Source organism: Camellia sinensis, chromosome 8, assembly GCF_055761805.1.
Source record: "Camellia sinensis isolate YWXY chromosome 8, ASM5576180v1, whole genome shotgun sequence".
Classification (NCBI taxonomy): domain Eukaryota; kingdom Viridiplantae; phylum Streptophyta; class Magnoliopsida; order Ericales; family Theaceae; genus Camellia; species Camellia sinensis.
Genome location: NC_138968.1, coordinates 158,975,193 through 158,998,227, shown reverse-complemented (window position 1 = coordinate 158,998,227; position 23,035 = coordinate 158,975,193). Strand labels below are relative to the sequence as shown.

Genomic DNA, 23,035 nt, shown 5'->3' with positions numbered 1-23,035 from the left:
GAGCTTTTATAAGATTCACAAAAGTTGGTCACCGTAAGCTCACTTATAAATTTTCTTGTGCACGCACCTTTTTATGTGCATTTTTAGAATCAATAAAAACTGCAAATGTAAACGTATAGAAGATTCTCGATTAACTGTAACGTTAGTCAATTGTTTTCTTCTACTGCACAGTGTTCGGCTTATAAAATTGTGCTGTTAATTTTTTTAAGAATAAATTATAATTACAACCCCAACGTTTGATTAAAATATAAATTGTCCTTGTAATTTTGAAAATTATATTCTATCCCCTGAGATTTCTAATTTTTAAACATTTTGTTAATAAATTATCAAGTCAATTAACAGTTTTTAATAATGTTAGAAATATGTTTCAATTAATAATTTAGATAATTTTATTATTGTATAGGAGAACAATTATGAATTTTGTTTTTCAATTAATTCTGTTTAATAAAAAATTATGACAAGGGAATATTTATAATTTTTCAAATCACAAGGAACAATTTTTATTTTAAAAAAATCTCAAAGGATGAATTTGTAATTTATCTTTTTTTTAATAGTTCATCATCCAGTTTAATATAATAAATATTTATAAATTTGAATGATTCCTTATTGATTGGCAAAAAAAAAAAAAAAAAAAAAAAAAAAAAAAAAAAAAAAAAAAAAAACCAAATGTGCAAATCAATGGGTTGGGATATAAACATAAGACATAAATGACAATCAAATAATAAATGTCGGGGAGGAAATATACCCTAATCACCTAATTGGAAGAAAACTATTGTTAGTAATATATAAAATATGTGAGATTGTGGGGTCCATTATTAATATTATTGTCGTAACAACAGCATCATTATCATCATCATCATCCATTATGGCTAAATTAAAATTCAAGAGTGGGGCTGTGGGTTGGTAAGATATGAAACTGTTTGACATCAGCAAACAAGTATATTCCAAAGATCAGAAAAATAAAATAAAATAATGTGATAACCTAAAAAATAAATAAACAAATAAAACGAGTAGAGATTAAAAAAATATGTAGATTATTATTAAAAAAAAATGATTGCAGCTAAGAGAAATTATATTAGTTGTTGTCAGTTGAGGGTTAGAGGCCCTCCTGCAAAGACTAAAAGCATTATTGAAGCATTATATTCCAGTCAAATATAAATAAATAAACAAAGCAGTAATGTGGTACGCACAAAAGTAGCTCTTTCTTTTCCGGAGAATATCAGAGCGTGGATCTCATCATGCAGGTTTGGCCTGCTATGTTGTGCTTTACTACATGTGTTGAAAGTTGAAACAAAAGGGTACCCCTATAACTATGGGTTTATGTTAAAAATGTTTTGGATTTTTAATTTGTGAAGTCTGATCGTGTGTTTGGTTGGGACATTTGGAGAGGAATTTAGAAAGGGAAAGGGAAAAAATGTGTGAAACTATGTGAAATGTAAATATATTTTATTCATATTTCACCTAACTTTTCCTTTTCCCTTTCCAAATCTCTCCTCAAATCTCCCAACTAAACACAGAGTAATAGTTTTAATTTGTATATAAAACTCATTTAATGTGATATTTTGACTCTTTTTTTAAATTTTTTTTGACTTTCCATTTCACTAAAACTCAATTAGAACTCTAATTTTTGAGGGATGTATCATTGTTGATTTTCTTTTATTTTATTTTTTCAGAAAATTTATATTCATTTTATTTGAAGTTAAAAAAAATATAATAAATCAAAGTTCAACATAATTATATTGATCACTCTTTTAACAAAGGTAAAACAAATAACTAATACAAACATACAACATCAAGTATAAAATTTAAACATTAGGAGAGCCCAATGTGATTATCCCAAACTTATATTTTTATTCATCACTTTTTGCTTGTAAGATGAATGCAATGAAGGATCCATTCAATTGGGGAAGCAAAAATGTCTAAAATGAATCTCATAGCTACTTTCCTAAGGTTGTGTTTAAACCCTGTTTAAATCTTAAATTTGAGAAGAGATGAATAATATATATATATATATATAAGAAAGAAAAAGTGAAACAAATAGAAATTAAATTCATCGGTTTTCTCTTTCTTTTTTCTTTTCCTCCAAAATTCAAATACCGCCTAAAAATTGGCAATCAACAGATCAAAATAGTGTAAAATTCACCAAACTAGGCTTCAACTACAGACATGGACCCAGATGACGGTGTAGCGTATTTTCAAGGCAACAGTGCTCAAAAGTACGGGTGTGACTTAATGTGATCAGATTACAACACAATATTATAGGAACCAAAAAATGATCAGCCATGAGTGAAAATAATGACCAAAAACAAGTTTATCGCCTGAGCCAACTAGTTGAAACACAAACGATCTACTGAATATGAGGCAACTGTGCTTCTCTTGAATATAATTATTGTCTCACCTAACTAATTACAATCAAATTATGTGCAAGCTACTAGATTCTTAGATTATGTTTAGGTCTGCATCCTATGGAGTCATGTTATTTGTCTGAACTAGGTTGTTGTTAACCAATGATTCATACTTATCTTACATCAAATGGCTCTCGGTGGACTGTAGTGAGCAAGATGGATATTTATAGAGCTTTATCCATGGGATAACAACCAAGTACACGAAGAAATGGAGCAAATTCCGGAAAAGAAACAATAAATTCATGAGGTTCGCTTCATATCTTGGTGCAACAAAATATGTCCTAAACAAAATAATTATTAATGCTAGCAGCGAAAAAATTGTTGTCGCACTAACAACTTCTGACAAGACGAGAACAAAGAACTAGAACAATATTCAAGCCATATAAAGTGATATGCTTTCAAGAATTATACCTCTCACTTTAAAATACTTGCAGCAGGCAACTTGTACTGCATCAATGGATGGAAAATCTCTTTCAATAAGTTGCCAAGCATGGATACAGACACAGGTAAGGTTGTAGTCTAAAAGTTTACAGAGTTTTGTAGGTCAATTTGAAGCCACTTTGTGTCACAAGGCAAGTTTCATCCAGGGTGTAAGAATAAAAAATGGAAAGTAAGTCGTCATGTGGTGAGAGGTTGTCACCTTCTGTGTAACGTCACGTTACATGGCACTGTGTATTGAAAAACATGTTAAACAAAACCCCAAGTACGTTAGGGTTTCTCTGTCTCTCATATATATATATATATATATGTATGTGTACGTATAGATCTAGGGTTTTGGAGAGGGGTGGAGGCATTGAGGAGGGTGGGACCATGGGAGAGAAGCTGAGTGGCAGCGGAATGAGTGGAGGGGTTGGCCGGCATTGAGAGGGAGGTGAGGGGATGGGGGGCATCAGGAGGGGCAGGGAGAGGGTGGGGGTGGCTGGGGGAGGTTGGGTGCATTTATAAAATGTTTTGATTTTTTTGCAGTTTTGTTCTTACTCGTAATTGTGCACAAGGGTAAAATTATATCACAATTTAATTTTTGGTGGCTGAAGTTAGAAGTATCGTGTGTGCAAATAGCAACTTCAAAGGAACTTGATGGTATCATGAGTCAAAAGCATAAACAAGGGGCATAGTTGGACTTGGAGTAAATTATAGATCACAAACCTGCAAATGTCCCAAAGCATTTTGTGCAGGGGGCTCTGCCATAGAAGCCTCAAAATCAATATAGAAAAGGTAATTACAACACCTGCGACCATAAATTAGTCAACTAAATAGCGAAGGCTATCTTGACAAAAATTCACTATTCCAAATCAAACCAAAATACTATGTTAAAACAAAGTTCACAGGAGGCAAACGACCTTCTATGTAAAAGGAATGGTTAAATATTAACGGCACAACAGACTCAAATAATGGATTAATAAAAGTAAATCCATAGGCACAATTGGAATGACATGTTTTAAACTCTCATGGTTGATAGAGGAAATATAAGAAAGGCAGTGCTTCAGTCATATTTTCCCCAATTCCATTTTAGAATATATATATATATATATATCATACACCTAGATAGATGTCATAAATAATTGAAATTGTGATGACAACTTTACTTTTAAACAAGGATGGTCAAGTCCAATGAGATAAAAAGGTTTTGCTTTCATGGTTATATATATCGTCTTTGGTAGGTTTGTTTTCACCATCGCTGATACTTGTTCAAGTAACAATGGTCTTTCCAATAGCTGAAAAGACGTTCATGTCAGTTTTGAGAAGAGAAAAGTTAGAGGTATGAGTCCTATCTCATCCCCTTTTATATTAGATCATTAGCCAAAATACAGGAGCTCTCTAAGGCAAAAATAAAGATACCAAATATACATCAAGATGAAATAGGACATATTCCTAATATACCCTACCATTCCTAATACATTCTAACAGTTCACTGGACACATGAAATGATTACTGGACAACTCATGACTGATCAGTGATATTTGAAAACTATGGGAACACATCATTGACATCTTGCAGGGATGATGACAGGTTTCAACATTCCCACTCACTACTTATGCAGATAATCATGTAAATATTCTACTTGTAAGCAAACAGTAAGCATAATCAATTCAGGTGTGGTTAATTGAACTGAACTGAGCACATTAGTTCACTTTGTTTTGAAACATTAGCATGGTATATAATATGGTCACTTTGGCATGTTCAGGTTCAAACTTTTTAGGATTCAGTGTGCCAGCAATTCTGAGTGTTTATAGTGTATACTCTACTTCCAATGTCAATATCCATGCGATGTAGCTTTCAACCAAAACAAATCAAACGTATCCAACAATCTTATGGGAATGTTCCCATCATCTTGTATGGATCAGATGATATGTACTTATTCAAAGGCAAGTGATACAGGTTCAATGTGTTTTCCAGCCTATTCAAATCAAATGTGAAATAAGTACTCACTTAGCACTTCCATTGTTTGGGTTATCAACTTCCCTTAATGGGTGCTTTCTCTGTGGCCAACTTTCAATCTGAAATTACATCAAAAAAGAAATGAGTTCAATACTAAGGCTTTTCCACCAAAGGATAACCGAGCAATTACCTTTGTCAAATTAATGTCCCTCAATGCAAATGTTGCCAAGGCTTTAAACAACACTCCAGAACCTTCTTCCAAAGTAAATACAATGCTCGTCTGGAATAAAGGACATCAAAATTCAACTCAGACAAATTTTTTGGCAACCATTTAAGCAAATAAACCAAGGCAACAAAATTTTACCTTAAAGGGCTTATTAGTACTTGGAATGATAGGATCCCTTGCAAGTACCAAATAGCGAGTAATATTATCAGAGTCATCCTGCCGAGGTCATGGAATACAAGCAACCTGAGCATCATTTCTTGGACCACATAATAATTATACAACCAAGTGGTATTTAGCATCAAGAAGACTATCACACAAATAACTGACTGCACTCAAAACTGATGTTATGCACATTACGATATAAAATATGATAATGGATTGTATTTCATGATGAAGTGAAGCTTAATTAAGTTGAATTGAATGTTTCAATCTCCATTTAAGCAAAAAATAGAAGTTACAATGTTACCAATTTTTCTTTCTTTCTTTTCTTTTAATTTATTTTATCCTATTTCTTGGCATTTCAAACAGATTCATTTGGACTTCTTTTATCCCATTCCATAAGTCTTTTTCTCAATGAGCTTTGTGAAGAGTTCCTACTGACATGGTGATAAGGTTGAAGATGCCTTATGCAGCTAAAAGAACAAGGCAATTGGAGACTTGGAAGTATAGAAACAGGTCAAGAAGAAACTAACCTGGATTCTCTTAGCAAGTATATCTAGCCCATAAATTTCTGCAGCTCGAGCACTTGCAACAGAACCAGCATCCCTCAGTTCATTTGAGGCTACCAACTGACCCAAAGTTAATACAGTGAGAACAGGAAGCTTTCCTATAGTATAAAAAAGGTTAAAAAAGATGCCAAAGGGACAACTGTAGATCACCTGAGCAGCACTAGCAGTATCATTGACGTTTTCTCTTGTAGCACCCAACTTACTTAAGATGATATCACTTTGAGCAAGTGCCTGCAAACAATAACTTGTCAACTTGTAACACCGAAAATAAATAAATAAATAAATAAATAAATTTTAGGATTTATAACTCATTCAAATAATAAACTATTTGTTTAGATGAAATATATTCTGAAAAATTATAAAATATGTCCTAAAAATATAAAAAGAAAGCATTCCTCAATTATGACCACCAAAAAGTAAGGTAACAGGTTGATGGCTGCTTGTTATGACCAGCCAAAATATATTCAACAATATTATTCTAGGCTTCCCCCCCTTTGCAAAATTTAAATTTCTAAGGTAATGAATTAGTCATTTTAGGAGAGATATCTAGCTCAAATTCACAGTTTAAACTATGTTTATCACTACAGAAGTTGATTTTCAAGTTTACTTCAATTTATTTGATTTTCACATCTCAATTTTCACTAGCAAAGAGACTGAACCTTACTTCAAAACTAAAGTGCAGTCCAACATCAAAATTAAGAGCAGCGGTAACTCTTTAATCAAAACAAAGTTGAAAATTGATGGCAATGACCTCAAGCAATTGCTTCCTGGTAACTTTGTAATCATAACAAAGTTGAAAAATGATGGAAATGACCTCAAGCAATTGCTCCTCAGGGAAGAACAAATTTTAAAACCCCAGATTGATGAACAGTTGCAGACATGTGAATGACAAGTCTGAAAATGCCTGGTATCTTTTTTTTATATTATAAATGGTCAATTAAACTCAATTCAGCAATGTTCTCTCCAGCTCAGAAACAAAAAACTAAAATAAATAAACCTGACCTGTGGATGGCTCAAAACACGTTTCAAGTGCTGTGTCCGAACACCTGGTAGTGCTAGAAGGCAGAGGTTAACAGCCAGCTGAACCTCACCCACTATGTGCAGCTTATGCCGAAGGAGTAAATCGTAGTTGTGATGCATGCTTCCACCTAAAGAATTTTCAATCGGAAGAACTGTTTTATCAGCCAACCAGAGTTTGACAGCCTGAAAAATATGTTTAAGAACAAACAAGAAGGAATGAGTACATCAATTTATACTAAGAAGCCTTTGGATACAATTAGAATCAAATCATTTCTTTCTTGTTCTTTTTTTTTTGTACAATCATTTCATTTTGTTTACCCAGCATGTGAACTGAAAAATTCATCTTTTAGAATTCATTTACTACCAAAAATGGAGTCCCCACACTATCTGAAGTCATCACAAAAATAATAATTAATAATATACAAAAAGATGTCAAGAAAAACAAAATAGACTATTCAAATGTTATGAAAAATTACAATTCCGTGTGGTGTCCTAAATTCTGCCCACAAGCTGTTAGAGTTACATCATAATCAACCTTGAATGCATCTTCAAACTTGTTATAAGGAACAGTTTCACATTGAGAGTAGGCTTTGAGTGCAGCATCCTCACTATAGGCACCTGGTACCCCCTGCATGATTAATTGGATAAACTATGAATATTAGGCAAAAATTTATAGCAACCAGAAATTCTTTTCCTTGATCCTTTTTTACTTTTTCCTGTGCATTAGGAGCTTGCGACTTGGATAGAAATGCAATACCTTCTATGATATCCGCACCTTCCTACCATCATTTAGAGAAACTGAAGAATCAATCACTGATAATGGTTATGCAAATTGGAAAATAAAATTAATAAAATTACAAGTTATTAAACCGAAATCAGTTAGACATCAGATACACAAGACAGTTTATCATAAGCAAGCTTCACATAAGTTACTCAAACAAATAGCGAAAAACGACATAAATGGTTAAAAAAGTGTGAATTGAAATGGATAGAAACAGAAGTAGGTAGTTGATCAACCAACTTTTGGCATAAATCTATTAAAGCATTGTTGAAATTTAATGTATAAAGAGAAATGATTGTATTATTCATTGATGTATTGATCTTGATGTTATATATATTACAATGATTCATGATTCCTATATATAGAAGAGGGTGAGTGTGTAGTAGGTAAGGAGTAGGTGAAGTGGAGGTGGTAGTGGTGTAGTGGGTTAGGTTTAGTGGAGTAGGTGAGGTGGTAGTGGTGTAGTGGGTTAGGTTTAGTGGAGTAGGTTTAAGTGGGTGAAGTAGGTGATAGGTTTTAACAGCCCCCCGCAAACTCAAGGGGGATAGGAACTAGCCAACTTGAGTTTGGAGAGAGTAACAAAACAAGAAAATAGACGAATACATAAAAGAAAAGAGGATAGGAGACACTGTATGGTCGTGTCAGACCGATGGTAAAGACACTGTATGGTGGTGTCATAACGTTGTAGAGGACACTGGATGGTTGTGTCAGACCGATGTAGAAGACAGTTTATGGGGTCATGTTGGACCGTTGTAGCAGACAATGTTGTGATAGTTGTTGTGACAGTTTACGGAGTCTTGCTGGACCCTTGTAGAAACTAACCGAAATCAATGTCGGGACAGTTTACAGAGTCTTGTCGGACCCATGAAGGAGCTAACCGGAATCAATGTCGGGACAGTTTACAGAGTCTTGTCGGACCCATGAAGGAGCTAACCAGAATCAATGTCGGGACAGTTTACAGAGTCTTGTCGGACCCTTGAAGGAGCTAACCGGAATCAATGTCGGGACAGTTTACAGAGTCTTGTCGGACCCTTAAAAAATACACTGTATGATGGTGTAAATAGGCTGCCCAAATATATATATATATGGATATATATAGTGAGCCCTCAAAAGTCGCGCCCTCAAAAGGCACGCCCACTTCATCAAAAGGCGTGCCTGACAGAAAGCGTCGAGCCATCAAAAGGTGAGCCGGAGACGCGGCGAGGCACGTGAGCGACAGAGTGGCGTGTCGGCCTCGGCTATTTAACCAAGGTTGAGGCGGAGGCTGTGCAAATCAGTCTGAAACCGCCGAAAATCCTTTGAAAAAACTCTTCCGTTTCTGAGAAAGAGATTCTGGAACACTCTGTTGCCATTCTGTAACCAACCTTTCTCTGAAACACTCAGCAACCCATAACATGGCCTCGTCTTCCCGTTCAGCTACCCAGAATATGGCCTCTTCGTCCCGTGGTCTGCTCACTCTCTTTCCCGACCTCAACGAGTCAACAAGAGAGATAACTGGTGCGGTGGCACTGGAACCTCAACCAAGCGCCTTGGAGTTTGCTCCGTTGAACTTTCCTATGCGGTCTGTGGAGCAAAGAATGGCAGTGCAGTCGGATGTGGAGGCCAATCAGTATACATTGAAGTCATGTGTGGAAACCATGACTGCGGTTACAAATTTGTCGAACCGGCTGCAGAGTAGAACAAATGAGGTGCAGCAGCTAAACGCCCAACTGGCTCTGCTCCAACGCATGTATAAGGATGCGCGAGCAGAGATAAGTGTGCTAAAGGCGGAAAACAAGGAGCTGAAGCGGAAGGCCACCGTGATGTTCCGATTTGGAGGGCCGCCATATGCTGCAGTGGAGGAGCAGGGAGTAGTGATCGTGCCCAGTGGAGTGGGAAACACGGAGGCAACACCGTCAAGGGCCGCTCAGGACGGAGGCAAGAAGAAGAGAACGGCTGCAGAGTAGAGAAGAAAAATTCCGCCTGTGGATGTGGTTGTTTGTTTGTTTGTTTTTTTTTTTTTTGTAGAATGGTGAGCGGGGTGAATCCCTGATATGAATAAAGCAAGTGTGTTTGGCAAACTCGAATGGTAGGTGTGGTAATGCAGAAAAATCAACTTGAATGAATGTAGTTTTGTTTTGTTTTGTTTTGTTTTTTTTTTTTTATGTTGAATAATAAGAATAATAATAATATAGTAATGGAAAGCATGCGCCGTGTGTGGTGGTGTAAAATGGATGAAAAGAAAAAAATTAAGAAATAAAAGAAGAAAAGTAAAAATGGGTTTGTGCAAAACAGTTGGTGTGTCGGTTGCTTTGGGTGAAGGAGAAATGATGGGATGAAAATGTTTTGGGTCAAAAGTGGTGGTGAAAGGCAAAAACTGATTAAAAATAAATAAAGAAGTAGGAATAGGATCAAAAGTGGACACTGTCAGTGGAAAACATAAGTGTATGGACTATTTGATATAAGAATACTAATAAAAAATAAAAAAAGTGAGACCACTTGGGTGGGGGTGCGCCTTTTTTTTTTTTTTTTTTTTAACGTGATTGATTGAAAGCTGTGTGTGGGTGTCTGTCATGCATGTGTCAATGGTGTGGGTGTGGGTGTTTTTATTCTTTAAAAAGATATATGGCAGTGGAGCAACGTGGGTGCTTTGAGTAAAATATTATAAAAAAAAAAAAAACATATATATATATATATATTAAAATAAAAGAAAGTGCTTGAAGTGGAGCAGTGTGTGTGTTTGCAAGTTCCAACTTCTGCAATGCTCTATAAGGCAGGTTAGGATAGTAACATGCTCCCCGGGTCTAACCATCTCTGCTTCCTCAAGATTCAACACGTACTCTTCATCGGGAATTCTCTCCTTGAGATTATAAAGCAAAACATGCTCGAAAAGTATCACTGGGTTCTCACTTCGAATGGCAGCTTGCATTAAGCCCTTGGCATTGAATGGGGTTGAGCATGCCACCATTTGGATTCCGGGAATTGATTGAAAATAAGACTCGAGGCGTTGTGAGTGCTCGGCCCCTAGTTGCCGACCGACTCCGCCGGGTCCACGGATAACCACCGGGATTGTGAACTGGCCACCCGATGTGTAGTGGAGCATTCCACAGTTGTTGGATATCTGGTTGAAAGCTAGAAGGAGAAATCCCATGTTCATTCCCTTAACAATTGGTCGAAGGCCAGTCATGGCAGCTTCAATGGCCATGCCTGTGAAAGAGTTCTCAGCAATGGGGGTGTCGAGAACCTTGAGATCACCGTATTTATTGGCAGAGATGTTGCAATTCTTGTGAAGATTACACCGGAACGATCCCGGATGATTCGTCGGCGAGCACATACAGGTCCTCTTCGGGAGATTTGACAACGGATTGTTGTTCTGCTTCTGAACGACCTGGTCTCGAGGCGAGGCCGCCATCGAACGGCTAGGAGACTTGGATGGAAGAAGGGTAGCTGCCGAAGCTGCCGTTGCCGACTTGGACGACGCCGATGGAGGTGGTGATTTTACAGAGTGAGGTTGTAGAGACCAAGGTGAAAGGCGAGGAGGTATGTGTTGGAGGTTTCAATTGGCACGGTTGGGGTCCGGCGGGCGGTGAAGGCAAGGTTGCCGCCCGCCGGGAGGTGAAGATCACCAAGGGCTAACCTATAGCTCTGATACCATGTTGAAATTTAATGTATAAAGAGAAATGATTGTATTATTCATTGATGTATTGATCTTGATGTTATATATATTACAATGATTCATGATTCCTATATATAGAAGAGGGTGAGTGTGTAGTAGGTAAGGAGTAGGTGAAGTGGAGGTGGTAGTGGTGTAGTGGGTTAGGTTTAGTGGAGTAGGTGAGGTGGTAGTGGTGTAGTGGGTTAGGTTTAGTGGAGTAGGTTTAAGTGGGTGAAGTAGGTGATAGGTTTTAACAAGCATCCAACTCGAAACCAATTGGCTATGAGTGAAGGGGTCTCTTAAGTATATTAACCAAGCTTGGGAGGCTTAGAGAGACAAGGCCCGGCCCTGGGCTAAGGCCATTGAGGCCTGTGCCTAGGGCCCCAAAAATTAGGCCCAAAAAAAGGCTCACAAATTCATTATCTTATACTATATCAAAAATTCAAAAATGGCCCAAATTTGTTTAGCTAATTTAGGCCATTTTAAAATGCCTCAAAAGTTCTATTTGGCCTAATTAATAAAAGGCCCAGTTAAAAAATATTTGTAAGTGTTAGATGTTAGCCCAATTAAAAAAATAAAATATAAAATATATGTATACGTCTGTGGGGCCTATTTTTCTTTCTCCTCTTTTTATGGCCCAATTATGTGTTTTTTAGTGGTTTTTAAATATTTTACGCAATTTTATTTATTTATTTTGTAGATACATCTAATTTAGATACACTTAAAAATTATAATATTTGTGTTTTTTTTTTAAAAACAAAAAAAAAACAAAAAAAGTTGCCAAATACAAAAAATATAAAAAAAATGCGAATTTTAAACTTGTAGACACCCAATTTTTGACCGTCCTCAAGACTTGGACGTCACTGTTTGAACACTTGGTGATCATCCATGTTCGTGTTCATTTTGAGATCCTGAAGGACTCGGCTATGCGTCTTGCCTTAGGATCTCTCGACTTGACTCTTTTATGCTTGGTTGTGGACCAAGGACTTGTGGTTTTTGCACCTGAGGGTAGGAAGTGGCTTGTTAGCCATCTCTTAAACCCACCGGCCGTGGCATGAAGCCATCGGCCTTTCTTTCTTTCTACCGACCAATTGTTTGGTCAGTCGGCACGGATATCTGGTCAATCGGCCATTTATTTGGCCGATTGTCTCTTTTTCTGGCCGGTACCTCCTTTTTGCCTTTTTCAGGCATTGTGAATACCAGTTGTGCCAGCTGGAGACTTGCACCCTTTGCACCCTTTGCACCCTTTTGCTCTAAGCTTCTTGAAGAAGCTTAGACCCTTTGTCTTAGCTTCCTCCAAAAGGTTGCACCCTCTGTCTTAGCTTCCCCAAGAAGCTTGGACCTTTGGTCTAGCTTCTTGAGGAAGCTTGACCCCTTTGCCTTAGCTTCTCTAAGAAGCTTTGGCCCTTGTTTGTTCTACAAAAGGAGGCCTCTCCTTCCTTTAGAGAGGTTCAACAAAATCAGGCATATATATCTGATATATCACTCTCTCTTTCTATATATCTTCCTCTCTCTCTACATTTGTGTGTGTTAGAGTGCCTTAAAGTGTGTTTTGTTCTTAGTTTTGCACTAAAACACCTAGTGTTACACCATACTTAAGTTGTTAAGGTGTTGAGGGACTGATTTCAAAGCTTTTAGGTTGGTTTTGATCAGAGGAGTGGGCTGGAGTTACTGTTCTTGAAGTGTTCTTCAAGGGTGAGCAATATTGCTTTATATTCCCCATTCTTGCACTAGCTTTTAACCTATCTTGCATGCTGTTTTAGGCTTAGTGTATAACTAATAAAAGCTCTGATTTTTCATGTTTAAGATGTTTCATTAAGGTCACTTTGGTGTTTGGGGTTGTCCTCCCCCTCTTAGGCCTTGTTTGGCCCCTTTTGTGCCTTCTTGTTTGAGCTTTGAGGACTTTCGTGTATTGGCCTTCTCACCACTGAAATCCAGAGGATTTTCAGTGATAGTGAAGGAGTTTTGAGGTCTTGCATAGGGGAGGGACACCCTCTCCCCTTATATCTTATATGCTTGTGTTTTTGGCTTATAAAGGTAGCATGCATGCTTAGTTGGTTTTAGTTCCATCTCAGAGGCTTTTGGGTGTTATTTGGTCATATTATACCTCTGTTTTTGGTCGGATTGATAGTCCATTGCATGCATCATACACTTGCTTTGCAATCCCCTTTATTGTCATAACATGCGTCTTGCATTCGGACCATCATGCTCACATATTTTGGCTCAGCTTTGTGAAGTTTTTAGTCATGTTTTACCATGCTTGAGGTCTGACTTTGGTTGTCTTAGCTATGTTTGCCATGCTTTGTATAGCCTCTTTGCATTTTAGCTTGTTGGCTTCGGGTGTGTGTGTCTTTAGCATGCATTACTTAAGCTATTTCAGTGATTTGAAATCACTTATCATGCTATTTCAGTCCATGTTTTATGCTTATATGCTTGCATCTACCACCCCTTCAATGTCTTGAAGAGTTGTGGTCTTATGCTCCATGTTTGGGCCATTGTGCATGCCTCTTTGTCTAAGTCATTTAGATGCCATCTAAGCGGGTTTTGGGGAACATTTTGGCATATTATAACTCTGTTTTTCATCACATAATCCATGCCATGTTCGGTTGTGATAGTTGTAGTGGAATGCTCCCTTTTGTGGCCTTGAATGCCCTTTGTTTTGGGCCCATTTCTTAGCATGTTTTGACCCCATCCAATGTATGTCCTAGCCTTATTTTGGTCTGCCTTAGGATTGATTTAAGTCATTTTAGCTCTTTGAGGCTTGGTTGGTATGACCATGGCTTGAACCCTTTTGTTAGCCTCAAGTTTTGGCCTTTCATTGCATACCTTACTTGCATGGTTTGGGTGATTTGGCATCATCCCTTGCACATTTCCAGAGATTTTCATGCTTGCCATTTGTCCATATTAGGCCTCGTTTGGGAACAGGCTAATTTAGTAATTTTTTGGCTAATTGGCTAAAGAGGTAAGTAAAAACAACTTGTATGTTTGGGATGACTTTTTGGCTAATTACGAAAAGCTGTGCAAAAAGTAGAGAGAAGCCGTAATTGTTGACTTTTTGGTATGACTAATTGGCTAATTGGCTAATTTAGTAACTTTTTGGCTAATTGGCTAATTTAGTAACATCCCAAACGAGGCCTTAGTCTCTTTTGAATGTGTTTAAGAGTTCCCTCTTCATGTTTAGGTGGTAGGCTCATTAGCATGCTTGTTTGCTTTGTATTTTGGTGCCTTCACCCATCACTTTTGGCCACTGTTTATGGCAAGGCTGAGGTCTGCCCTTTTGGGTTTAAGTCCACCATTGCATGTTTGTCGCATGTTGGTTGCATATTTGGTTCATTGTGTGTTGTCACATGCTAGTTCCATTGCATATTTTTCCATGTTCGCCACATTGCATTTTGCATGCTCGGCATGTTGCACATTTGCATGTTTAGTTTGCATTACATTTGGCATGCTTTGCTAACTTAGCCTCATGTTGTATACTTGAGCCATTTTACATATTTGAGCCATATTGCATACTTACATTGCATTGTGTTTGATTTGGGGTGTCAAGCCAAACATGAGGAATGAGATGTGTTTGTGCTTAAAGTGACGAAACATGTCTCAATCCTCGGTCACCAACGCTCTTGATCTCAACATGATAGGACATGAAGCATCCATTTGTTTTGTTGCATGCATTTACATTGATTTGCAAACTTGGTACCTTTGGCCATCACGCGTCGAAATGTGTGATTGGTGGCCCGAGTACCGAGGGCCACACTCCCTTGAGATCATAGCATGATAGGGAGGGTGGCTATGCACACACTGTCTTGAAAATTCCATGCCATACACTGTTTGTCCTCTGTTGTAGCAAAACTAGTATTCTGCAGGAAGAAACGGCCGGCCGGCCACTCTTATTGCCGACCGCCATCAAAGTCTAGCCGGTGGCCCTACTTTTGGTCGATGATAATTTTCCCATGGTCGGTGGACCTACATCCAGGCCGGTGACATCCCACCACACTCAGGGAGTGATTCAGAAGGGTTCTGAAAACTTTCATAACTTTCAGAGGAACAAGGCAGTGAAAACAGAGGCAACAGTGGCATGGCAACGGGTTTCCGGGCGAGGCGAATCGAGCATGCATCATCCCATCATTCCGAGGCAGGGTTGCGGCCACCTCCCTTCTGATTTTAATTTGTTAATTAATTAGAAATTTTGTAATATTTAATTAGCTAAGGTAGTTAATTATTTATTTAGGTTTGTATTATTTATTCGGACCCTCCGAGCGAGAGCAATTGTGTAATAAGCGTGCGTGTATGTGACACATGTCTTCCAACCCCCACTTCTTTCTCCCTTTTATTTACTAGCTTATGATGGTTAGTTTAGGACATGTTTCAATTAGCATACTTATGCTCGCATGTTTGCATCCATTCATCTGTCTTGCATGCACCGGGCTCGGCGCATCATGCTAACTGCATTGTATTTCAATTCCAAATTGAATACATGTTATCTGTTGCATCTCATACGTCATCTTAGAATAGCCGAGCCTATTGTAGTTGCATTCCTGCATGTGTTGCATTAGTCATTCCATCATAGTTAGGATCATGCATGGATTTCTAACATAGCTTCTGTTTTGGCTTGGAGTACTCGGTAAGTGTTTATGCTTTAACATCCTTACATGTGTGTGAGTGACTGCCATGATAGCATGCTTACCATGAGGCTACTTGCTTATGTGATATAACTGCTTGAATGCCTGTGGGTGAAGGTTGGGTTATTTGAATTGGAACAATTCACCGATTGCGAGTTTTAAAGCCCACTTGAGAGTGGCAAAATCATTTTTTCTAAGCCCATCCGAGGGTGGCAAATCCACGTCTTAGCCTACTTGCGGGTAGCACCATCAAACCATTTTCAAAATAAACAAACATGAGATGTGTTGTTCCAATTCAGGCGATCCAGTCTATACTTGTATGCTGTGCGCATCACGTAGTAAATCTAGGCTAATAACCGGAATAAGAACACATAATGTTTTCAAAACTTGATATCGTGGTTAGTAGAGGCCGATCTTTGATCGGGCGAGCGAGGGTGCTCATAGCTGACTTTCCCCAATCATACCCAAGTTCTCGAGCCAAGGCAACTTTGGTGATGACGGACACGTGGCCTTAGGCAAATGAGTCAGGGTTTCCTAAATTTTTCCATAAAAAATATTTAGGTGGCGACTCTGTATCTAGCAAAGCAGTCCATGTTTGGCACTTCTTTCTAAACAAATCTGTTTTCCAAAAAACGATTTGCCGGATTTAGACTCTTTGGTGATTTATCAGTCTTGCATTGCACTTTGCAAGATCAGATTAAGAACCGTGACAATTTGAGTCCTGAACTGTAGTGAGCCCAAATGAACAAAACGGAATTCCCTCCCGGGACGTTCGGGGATGTCTACAAAACTCAAATAATTATTTTTCAAAATTTTAAACCAAACAGGGTGATTTTTATTTTTATTTTTATGAATATCTAAAAGGCCCTGAAAAATTATTTTGCTTTAGGCCTCCGAAAACTCAGGGCCGGCCTTAGAGACACTGTGGGACAAGTATAACACTCCCCCTGCACATGCAGCTTGGATAGCATGTGGAGGTGACAAAGAGATGAGAGATGAGAGGTGAGAGATTAGACAGTCTAATATAATCACTTAAAGTAGTTATCCTCAAACTCAAAAACCTACGTTCTCATGCCTAGCAACCCATGCTCTTATAATTGCACTAAACAACATTAAAGTTATTTCTAGTGTAAATTCCTCATAATAGCCAATCCTACTTTCTAGTGTAAGAATAACTAATTATAGCTTGAACCAAACTCAGTTTGTGAAATTCCTGGTGGCATAAGTACAAAACATCAGCACAAGAACAGTGAACCACAAGTCTTGACCCTTGTACTATTTTAATACAAAGTAACTTCTTTTTCATTTTATTTTTTATTTTTTTATAAAAAAAAGTGCACCAAAATACCAAATTCTTATCCTCCCCAATCAATTGCAAAGACAACTTGAGAAAGGAAATTGAAGATGTTCCCTTTAAGATTATATCACTCAACTATTTTTTTTTTCTTTTTCATTTTTATCTTCTTTCCATTGTCATGAATTCATTATTTATAAGAAATAACTATATGAATTTACTCAATATAATGCTAGTATGAAACTGCAGGTCTATGTTTTTGAACAACAGTAGAAAAGCTAAGTTCAATTAGGAATTGAAATTCTCATTCATTTTAAATTCTAATACCAGCTCTGTCATTCAATTCAAGCTTCCTTGTTGCATGTGGTTGAAGTATCCTGTGGCATTTGTAAAACCGAGATCTCCTGGGACTCAATCCATGGTTATGGTCAAGTTCAATGGAGTTCAATACCCACCTTCCATCGGTGCATAGAACTGCCCTAAGCGTAGCTTTACAATCTGTTTTTGATTGTGCTCTCATTTTAAGTGGGTTGCTTGATCGGATCCTTTGCTTTCCACCACGATTACAAGCAACAGTTAGGGCTGAGCAAGGAATCCGTGAAATCCGTAATCCGATCCAGTCCAGTCCAGTCCAATCCGATAGGTTTGGATTGGTTTTTTGAATCTGTGGTTCGGTTCCGGATTAAATAATTAAAAATCCGTAGTTCACGGATTGGTTCCGGATTGAATCCCACGGTTCCGGATTGGAACCGATCCGGACCGTATACAAATAGTCTATATTTTTATTATACATCCTCCTCCATAGTATCTTTTCTTATTCTATGTAAAATCTAAACTCAAACCTAAAATCGTATAACATCTTCTTTTATTACTTTTGTTTGTTAGTTTTAAGTTTTAATTTGCAATGGTCTAAATACTTATGGTGAAACCAGCTTTCTTATGGTTGTTTAAATTCTAGAACAGTATGTCGTTATTATAGAAAAACATATTGCTATTATGGAACTAATATAGCGCTATGTTTATATTTTTATGAAATTCAAGTGTTATATATATATTTTTGTTATTTAATTATGTGAACCCGTGGTCCTAAACCGATCCAATCCGTATTTAAATGGATTGGTTCGGATTGGTTCCATGATTTAAACGGATTGGATTGGTTCCAATTTTTTAGGAACCGTAAATAACGGATTGGTCCTGGTTTTATCCCAATCCGGTCCAATCCGGACCATGCTCACCCCTAGCAACAGTCACATACCTCACCTCTCCATCGTCTCCTTTTTTAGAGGTTCTTTAGCCACGGCAAAGCCCTTTTCCTTGGCATATCTTGTGTAAAATTTCATAAGCTCATTGATGGAGTTAAACATCATTCCCATCTTAGGGTCCTCCACCTTGTCTTCTACATTTCCCATTTCCTCCTTTTGATTCTCAATATTGTCTTCATTCAACTCAACCCTTGTTTTCTCCATTTTATTCTCAATATTATCCCCATTAAGCTCCACACTTCTTCATTCAACTCAACCCTTGTTTTCTCCATTTTATTCTCAATATTATCCCCATTAAGCTCCACACTTGCAAACCCACTTGATACTTCTTCCATGCCTCTACAATACTCAAGGAATGACTAAATTAATTAAAAGATTAGATTCTAAGTAGTAATATATGTATAAGGATAACATAATAATTTTCCAGTGGAACATTCATTTCAACACAGACATGACCTTACTGGAAAAAATTAAAAATAGGCATATAAATTTGAAAGATAAAATGTCGACAACTATAGAAGACTATACAACAAGCTAAGAAGAGTCATTGCCAAATGTAGAACATACTGAAATAAGTCCTTCAAAGAATTTTACTTTAATTTGTTCCTTTATTTTGCAATGGTTCAAATTGTGTTGTCATCAAAAAACCCTAAATTATTTGTTTTCTAATGGCAGAAGTAGAAATATTCAATCAGAATCAGTTACTTTTTGTTCACACAAGTTGTCAAAATTTGATCCAAGTTTTAGTACTTGTAAGTCTTACTAGAATGCAGTAAAAACACACATGCTTATAATTCACAATTGGAGGCTTTCATAATTCATTTCAGCAAGGCCACCACAATCAACATCCTTTGAGGACTTTAAACAAACACCTAAAATTCACAAATCCAAAAGCAGACAAATCATTCAAAAGCCAAAAACCCACAAATCCTTAATAAATAAATAAATAAGCAAATATACCTCAAACCCATAAATCAGACAAAACATAATACTATAAAAAAGAGACATCTTACGATTTCGGAAATGTCGGTGGAGATATGGAACTCCATAATAGAGGAAGTCTGGGTAAAGAGAGCTTCTAAGACTGTAAAACCCGCGTGAAGGAGGGAGGGTCCAAGTCTCGGCTCTGTGTCTGTTCTATGAGATGCTTGAGATGGCAATTTTTTTATGTTTTATACTTATGGGTGAAAAAAAATAAGAATAAAATAAATAAAATAAAAAATAAAAATAGGGTGAACTTCAAAATTAAGACTCATATAATATTTTAAAAAAATTATAGTAGTTCCGTATTACAAGATTTTTGACTCCTCAGATTTTCCACAAAGAATTTGTCTTGAAGATTCACTCCACGGGCCAACATCAATAATTGGTACTTCAGCAGAAGAAGACAAAATTCGTAGAAGATAAGGCTTCTCTTCAATTATCAGAAAAATGCACGCCAAGGAACGACAAAAGATCCTGTAAATATTTGTGTCTGTAATTATTTGCGTCTGTCAGTGATAAAAATTTTCCTTCACTCACTACTTTAATAGAGCAGATGACCCCCACCCTGCTCTATTAAAGAAAAGCTGTGAAAATCCTTACACATGTCTTGTAATAAATTATAGTGTCAAAATTTTGTCAAAAAATGAGGATTGAATGATGTGCGATGGAGCCCAAAGCAGTACCCGCCATCATTATCCTAACCCTTTATTTGTCTTTATTAGAGCATCTCCAACCACATCCTCTTCTCAAGAGGATGGAAATAGTATTTTTTATTCAAAAAATAAATATAGAGGAAGTCACTATTCATACAAACTCCAACCACAAACCTGCATTTCCTTCATTCAAACTCTAATCAAAAAGTAATTTTTGTTCATTAATAAATATTTAATTTTAAAATTTTTGTAAAATATATTTAATATTATACTCATTTTAAAGGTATGATTTCATACTTTTTATTGATGTCAATTTTATAAAAATTAAATTTACATATTAAAAGTTATTTCGAATATAATAAGAAATACAGAGTGAATAGTATTTTAGAGTCTCCTTCATTTTGTTCATCCTCCCTTCATATTTGAAGGATCAATCCATCTTCCTTCATTTGGGAGGAAGAAATGAAGGATGGGTTGGAGCTCAAAATTAGAAAGGATCCTTCATATTTGAAGTTTTGAAGAATGGGTTGGAGATGCTCTTAGGAGGTTGCCAGAATATACATATAATTGTCTTTATATATATGCATATAATTGCCTTTATATATGTCAACATATGTGGAATTTTTGTCAAAAAGTCTATTACTAGGCTCTATTAGGATTTTTGAAAAGTTTTACCGTCTAGATTGAGTGAGTTATCAAGACTAGGTCTTAGACTTTTGTTTTATTCTCCTTTTGTGTTGTATAAATTGGCATATATGCCAACAGAAGAGGTAGAATGAAAAATTCCCCTTCACTCTGCTTTGTAAAAATTTACAACCCCTCTCAAAAACCTCTAAGTGTACTAAGTCTTTCAGAATTTCAAAGTCTGTAATATAATCTTTGTAAGTATATTTCTTATTAATATGAAGTGTGAGTAGTTTTTCTTTTTTCTTAAATATTTCAAAAGGGTGACTTTTCTATTCTAAAAATTTATTTTCTTTCTGGAAAAACTAAGTTTATGGAATGCTTGTTTGCTCATTAATATTACATGCTTTGCACCTTCGTAGTATCTGTTGTTTTCTATTTTATTACTGAGTGACCTTAGCTGAAGAGCCCGTGTGAGCCGTGACTAGGCGTTTGAGGGCAAATTATAGGCAGAAGGGGAAAGGTAAAAAATGAAAAATAAAAATATACTATGTTGAACGAATCTTAGCTTCAAGGTGGGAGTACATGTAATGAAAACAAACATTGCCTAAAAATAGTTTTGCCAAATAAAAGAATTTTAAAATAAAAGGAGAGTAACCCGAGTAGAAATATTAAGGAAATATTGTCCATAAAAGGAATTTAAAAAATCAAAACTTTATGCCATTAGAAGAAAAACTTAGGACTAAAATCAAAATCAGTACTGAACTTATACAAGAATTAGAAGATAAAAAATTAAGATATCAGTTTTTATTATCATTAGCCTCCGGTAGATCTATAGAAAGTTATAGTTTGAAACTCACTCAAATAAATAGACAGATAACTATAAAACAAGAAACCTTACAGCTAGCTATACAACAACTTGAACATTTATTAGCTTAACTGTAGAATTAATTAGATAATTTTCAGCCCAATTTCAAAATAGTGGTAGACCACTAACTCATCACCCTCAAAAAATTGGTATCAGAGCAGTGCTCGATTTTAGGACAGTTTAAGTTAGTTTATGCATTTTGCCTATGGAAATAGAGTAGTTTTTATTTTTGGACAATTTAGTTATAAATTTCATATTATAGTAGCTTTTAATAATTTTAAAGTAGGAGTTAATTTTGTGTATGAAAAGAGTAGAATATCTAGATTTAGAACTCAGCAGCCATAACCATCACCTTAACATAGATAAAAATAAATTTCATTGTAATTTTGAAGATACTTTTACACATCAACTTCATAATGAACATAATCCTCAGTTAAATAGTATCATAGATTATCAGATTAATTTTGCAGAAAATATTAAAAAGGACATAGATAAAATTAGTAATCTTTTTATTTCCTCCATAGATCATCTCCGTAATAATCGTAGTATAATTAAAGATCAAGATAAAAAATTAGATTATATCCAAGACCAGTGTAGTTCAATTTTACAAAAACGAACAAATTTAAATTTAGAAAAATTTTCCACCAAGTTAGAAATAGAAACTTTAATTTCAGCTATAAATACTAACAGCTCAAAACAAATAAAGTTAGAATTCAAACAACTAATTGAATAAACTCATAGTCAGATAAATCAAATAGTTAAACAAATAGAACAAATCAACCAAATTCAAAATAATTTAAAACAGAAATTAGAAATCTTAGAACAATTAATAAGATCTTAGTTTATGAGTAGTGATAAAAAAGCTAATAGAGATTACCAAACTATTTTAAAACAAGCAGAAGATTTTCATAATAACCCAGAAGGAATCAGTAGCTATCAGGGAATAAATCAATCAGATAAAATATCAGTAAGACAAAATAATATAGAAATTTTTTTTTTGATTAGATTGTGTGAAAAATTTGAAGAACTATCAGAACACTTACACAGTGTAGAAAATCGGAGTAAAAAGACAAATAAACAAACCCCAATTTCAGGTAAATGAAGAAGATATAGCTAGATATTTCGAAAAGATCAAATTACCAAAGAACCCCGCCTATAGAACTTACAGAAAATAAAAATGTTTAAACAACTAGTAAAAGGAAGTAGTAGTAAAAAGCGTAATGAATATGAAGATATTAAAATGGAAGAATTTATAGATGTAGAACAACAAATAGAAAAATTTAAGAAAGAAAAACTAGAATTAATTCCAGCTAAATATGTATATAAGCTAGGTAAGGTTCATAAAAAACAATATCTATTTAAACACTATGGTGAACAGATAATTAGTGCAACTCATGAAGATGAAAAAATAGAGCTAAATTTAATAGACAGAGAAAGCTATAAATATGCAGTAAATGAACACCTTAAAATGACCCACTTAGGATTAATTGTAGTAGGAGTTAAGGCTTTAACCAGAGAAAATTTAGGAACTAAAGTTTTTGTATGTCTTTATGATGAT

At 36.0% G+C, this 23,035-nt stretch overlaps 1 protein-coding gene and 1 pseudogene across 7 annotated transcripts; both read right to left on the bottom strand.

Moving 5' to 3' along the window:
• Positions 1-697: 697 nt before the first annotated feature.
• Positions 698-19,513, bottom strand: LOC114319332 (arogenate dehydratase/prephenate dehydratase 1, chloroplastic-like). 6 transcript variants are annotated; one of them, XM_082883916.1, is made up of 11 exons: positions 19,362-19,513; positions 7,294-7,386; positions 6,741-6,941; positions 5,889-5,969; positions 5,703-5,798; positions 5,149-5,226; positions 4,975-5,064; positions 4,836-4,903; positions 3,552-3,633; positions 2,817-2,852; positions 698-2,577 (listed from the first exon to the last, which is right to left on the bottom strand). In XM_082883916.1, exons 1-10 carry the CDS (start codon positions 19,395-19,397, stop codon positions 2,820-2,822), a joined length of 858 nt encoding a protein of 285 aa, XP_082740042.1. In that variant the 5' UTR covers positions 19,398-19,513; the 3' UTR covers positions 698-2,577; positions 2,817-2,819. The 6 variants fall into 6 exon arrangements, with proteins under 6 accessions (XP_082740042.1, XP_082740044.1, XP_082740045.1 ...); XM_082883918.1 differs by lacking the exon at positions 2,817-2,852 and having other exon boundaries at positions 698-1,108; XM_082883917.1 differs by lacking the exon at positions 698-2,577 and having other exon boundaries at positions 2,615-3,073.
• Positions 9,514-11,897, bottom strand: LOC145797252 (pyruvate dehydrogenase E1 component subunit beta-2, chloroplastic pseudogene; annotated as a pseudogene). Its single transcript, XR_014338557.1, has one exon. The product of XR_014338557.1 is annotated as a pyruvate dehydrogenase E1 component subunit beta-2, chloroplastic pseudogene (transcript).
• Positions 19,514-23,035: the final 3,522 nt, after the last annotated feature.

Bases quoted from the DNA above. Each gene is read 5' to 3' on its own strand.
- LOC114319332 (XM_082883916.1), bottom strand. From the start codon at position 19,397: ATGGAGTTCCATATCTCCACCGACATTTCCGAAATC. The intron at 6,942-7,293 runs GTTGATTATGAT...CATATTTTTCAG, and splicing joins AGTTTGAAGATGCATTCAAG to GCTGTCAAACTCTGGTTGGC. The intron at 4,904-4,974 runs GTAATTGCTCGG...ATGTAATTTCAG, and splicing joins GGGACATTAATTTGACAAAG to ATTGAAAGTTGGCCACAGAG.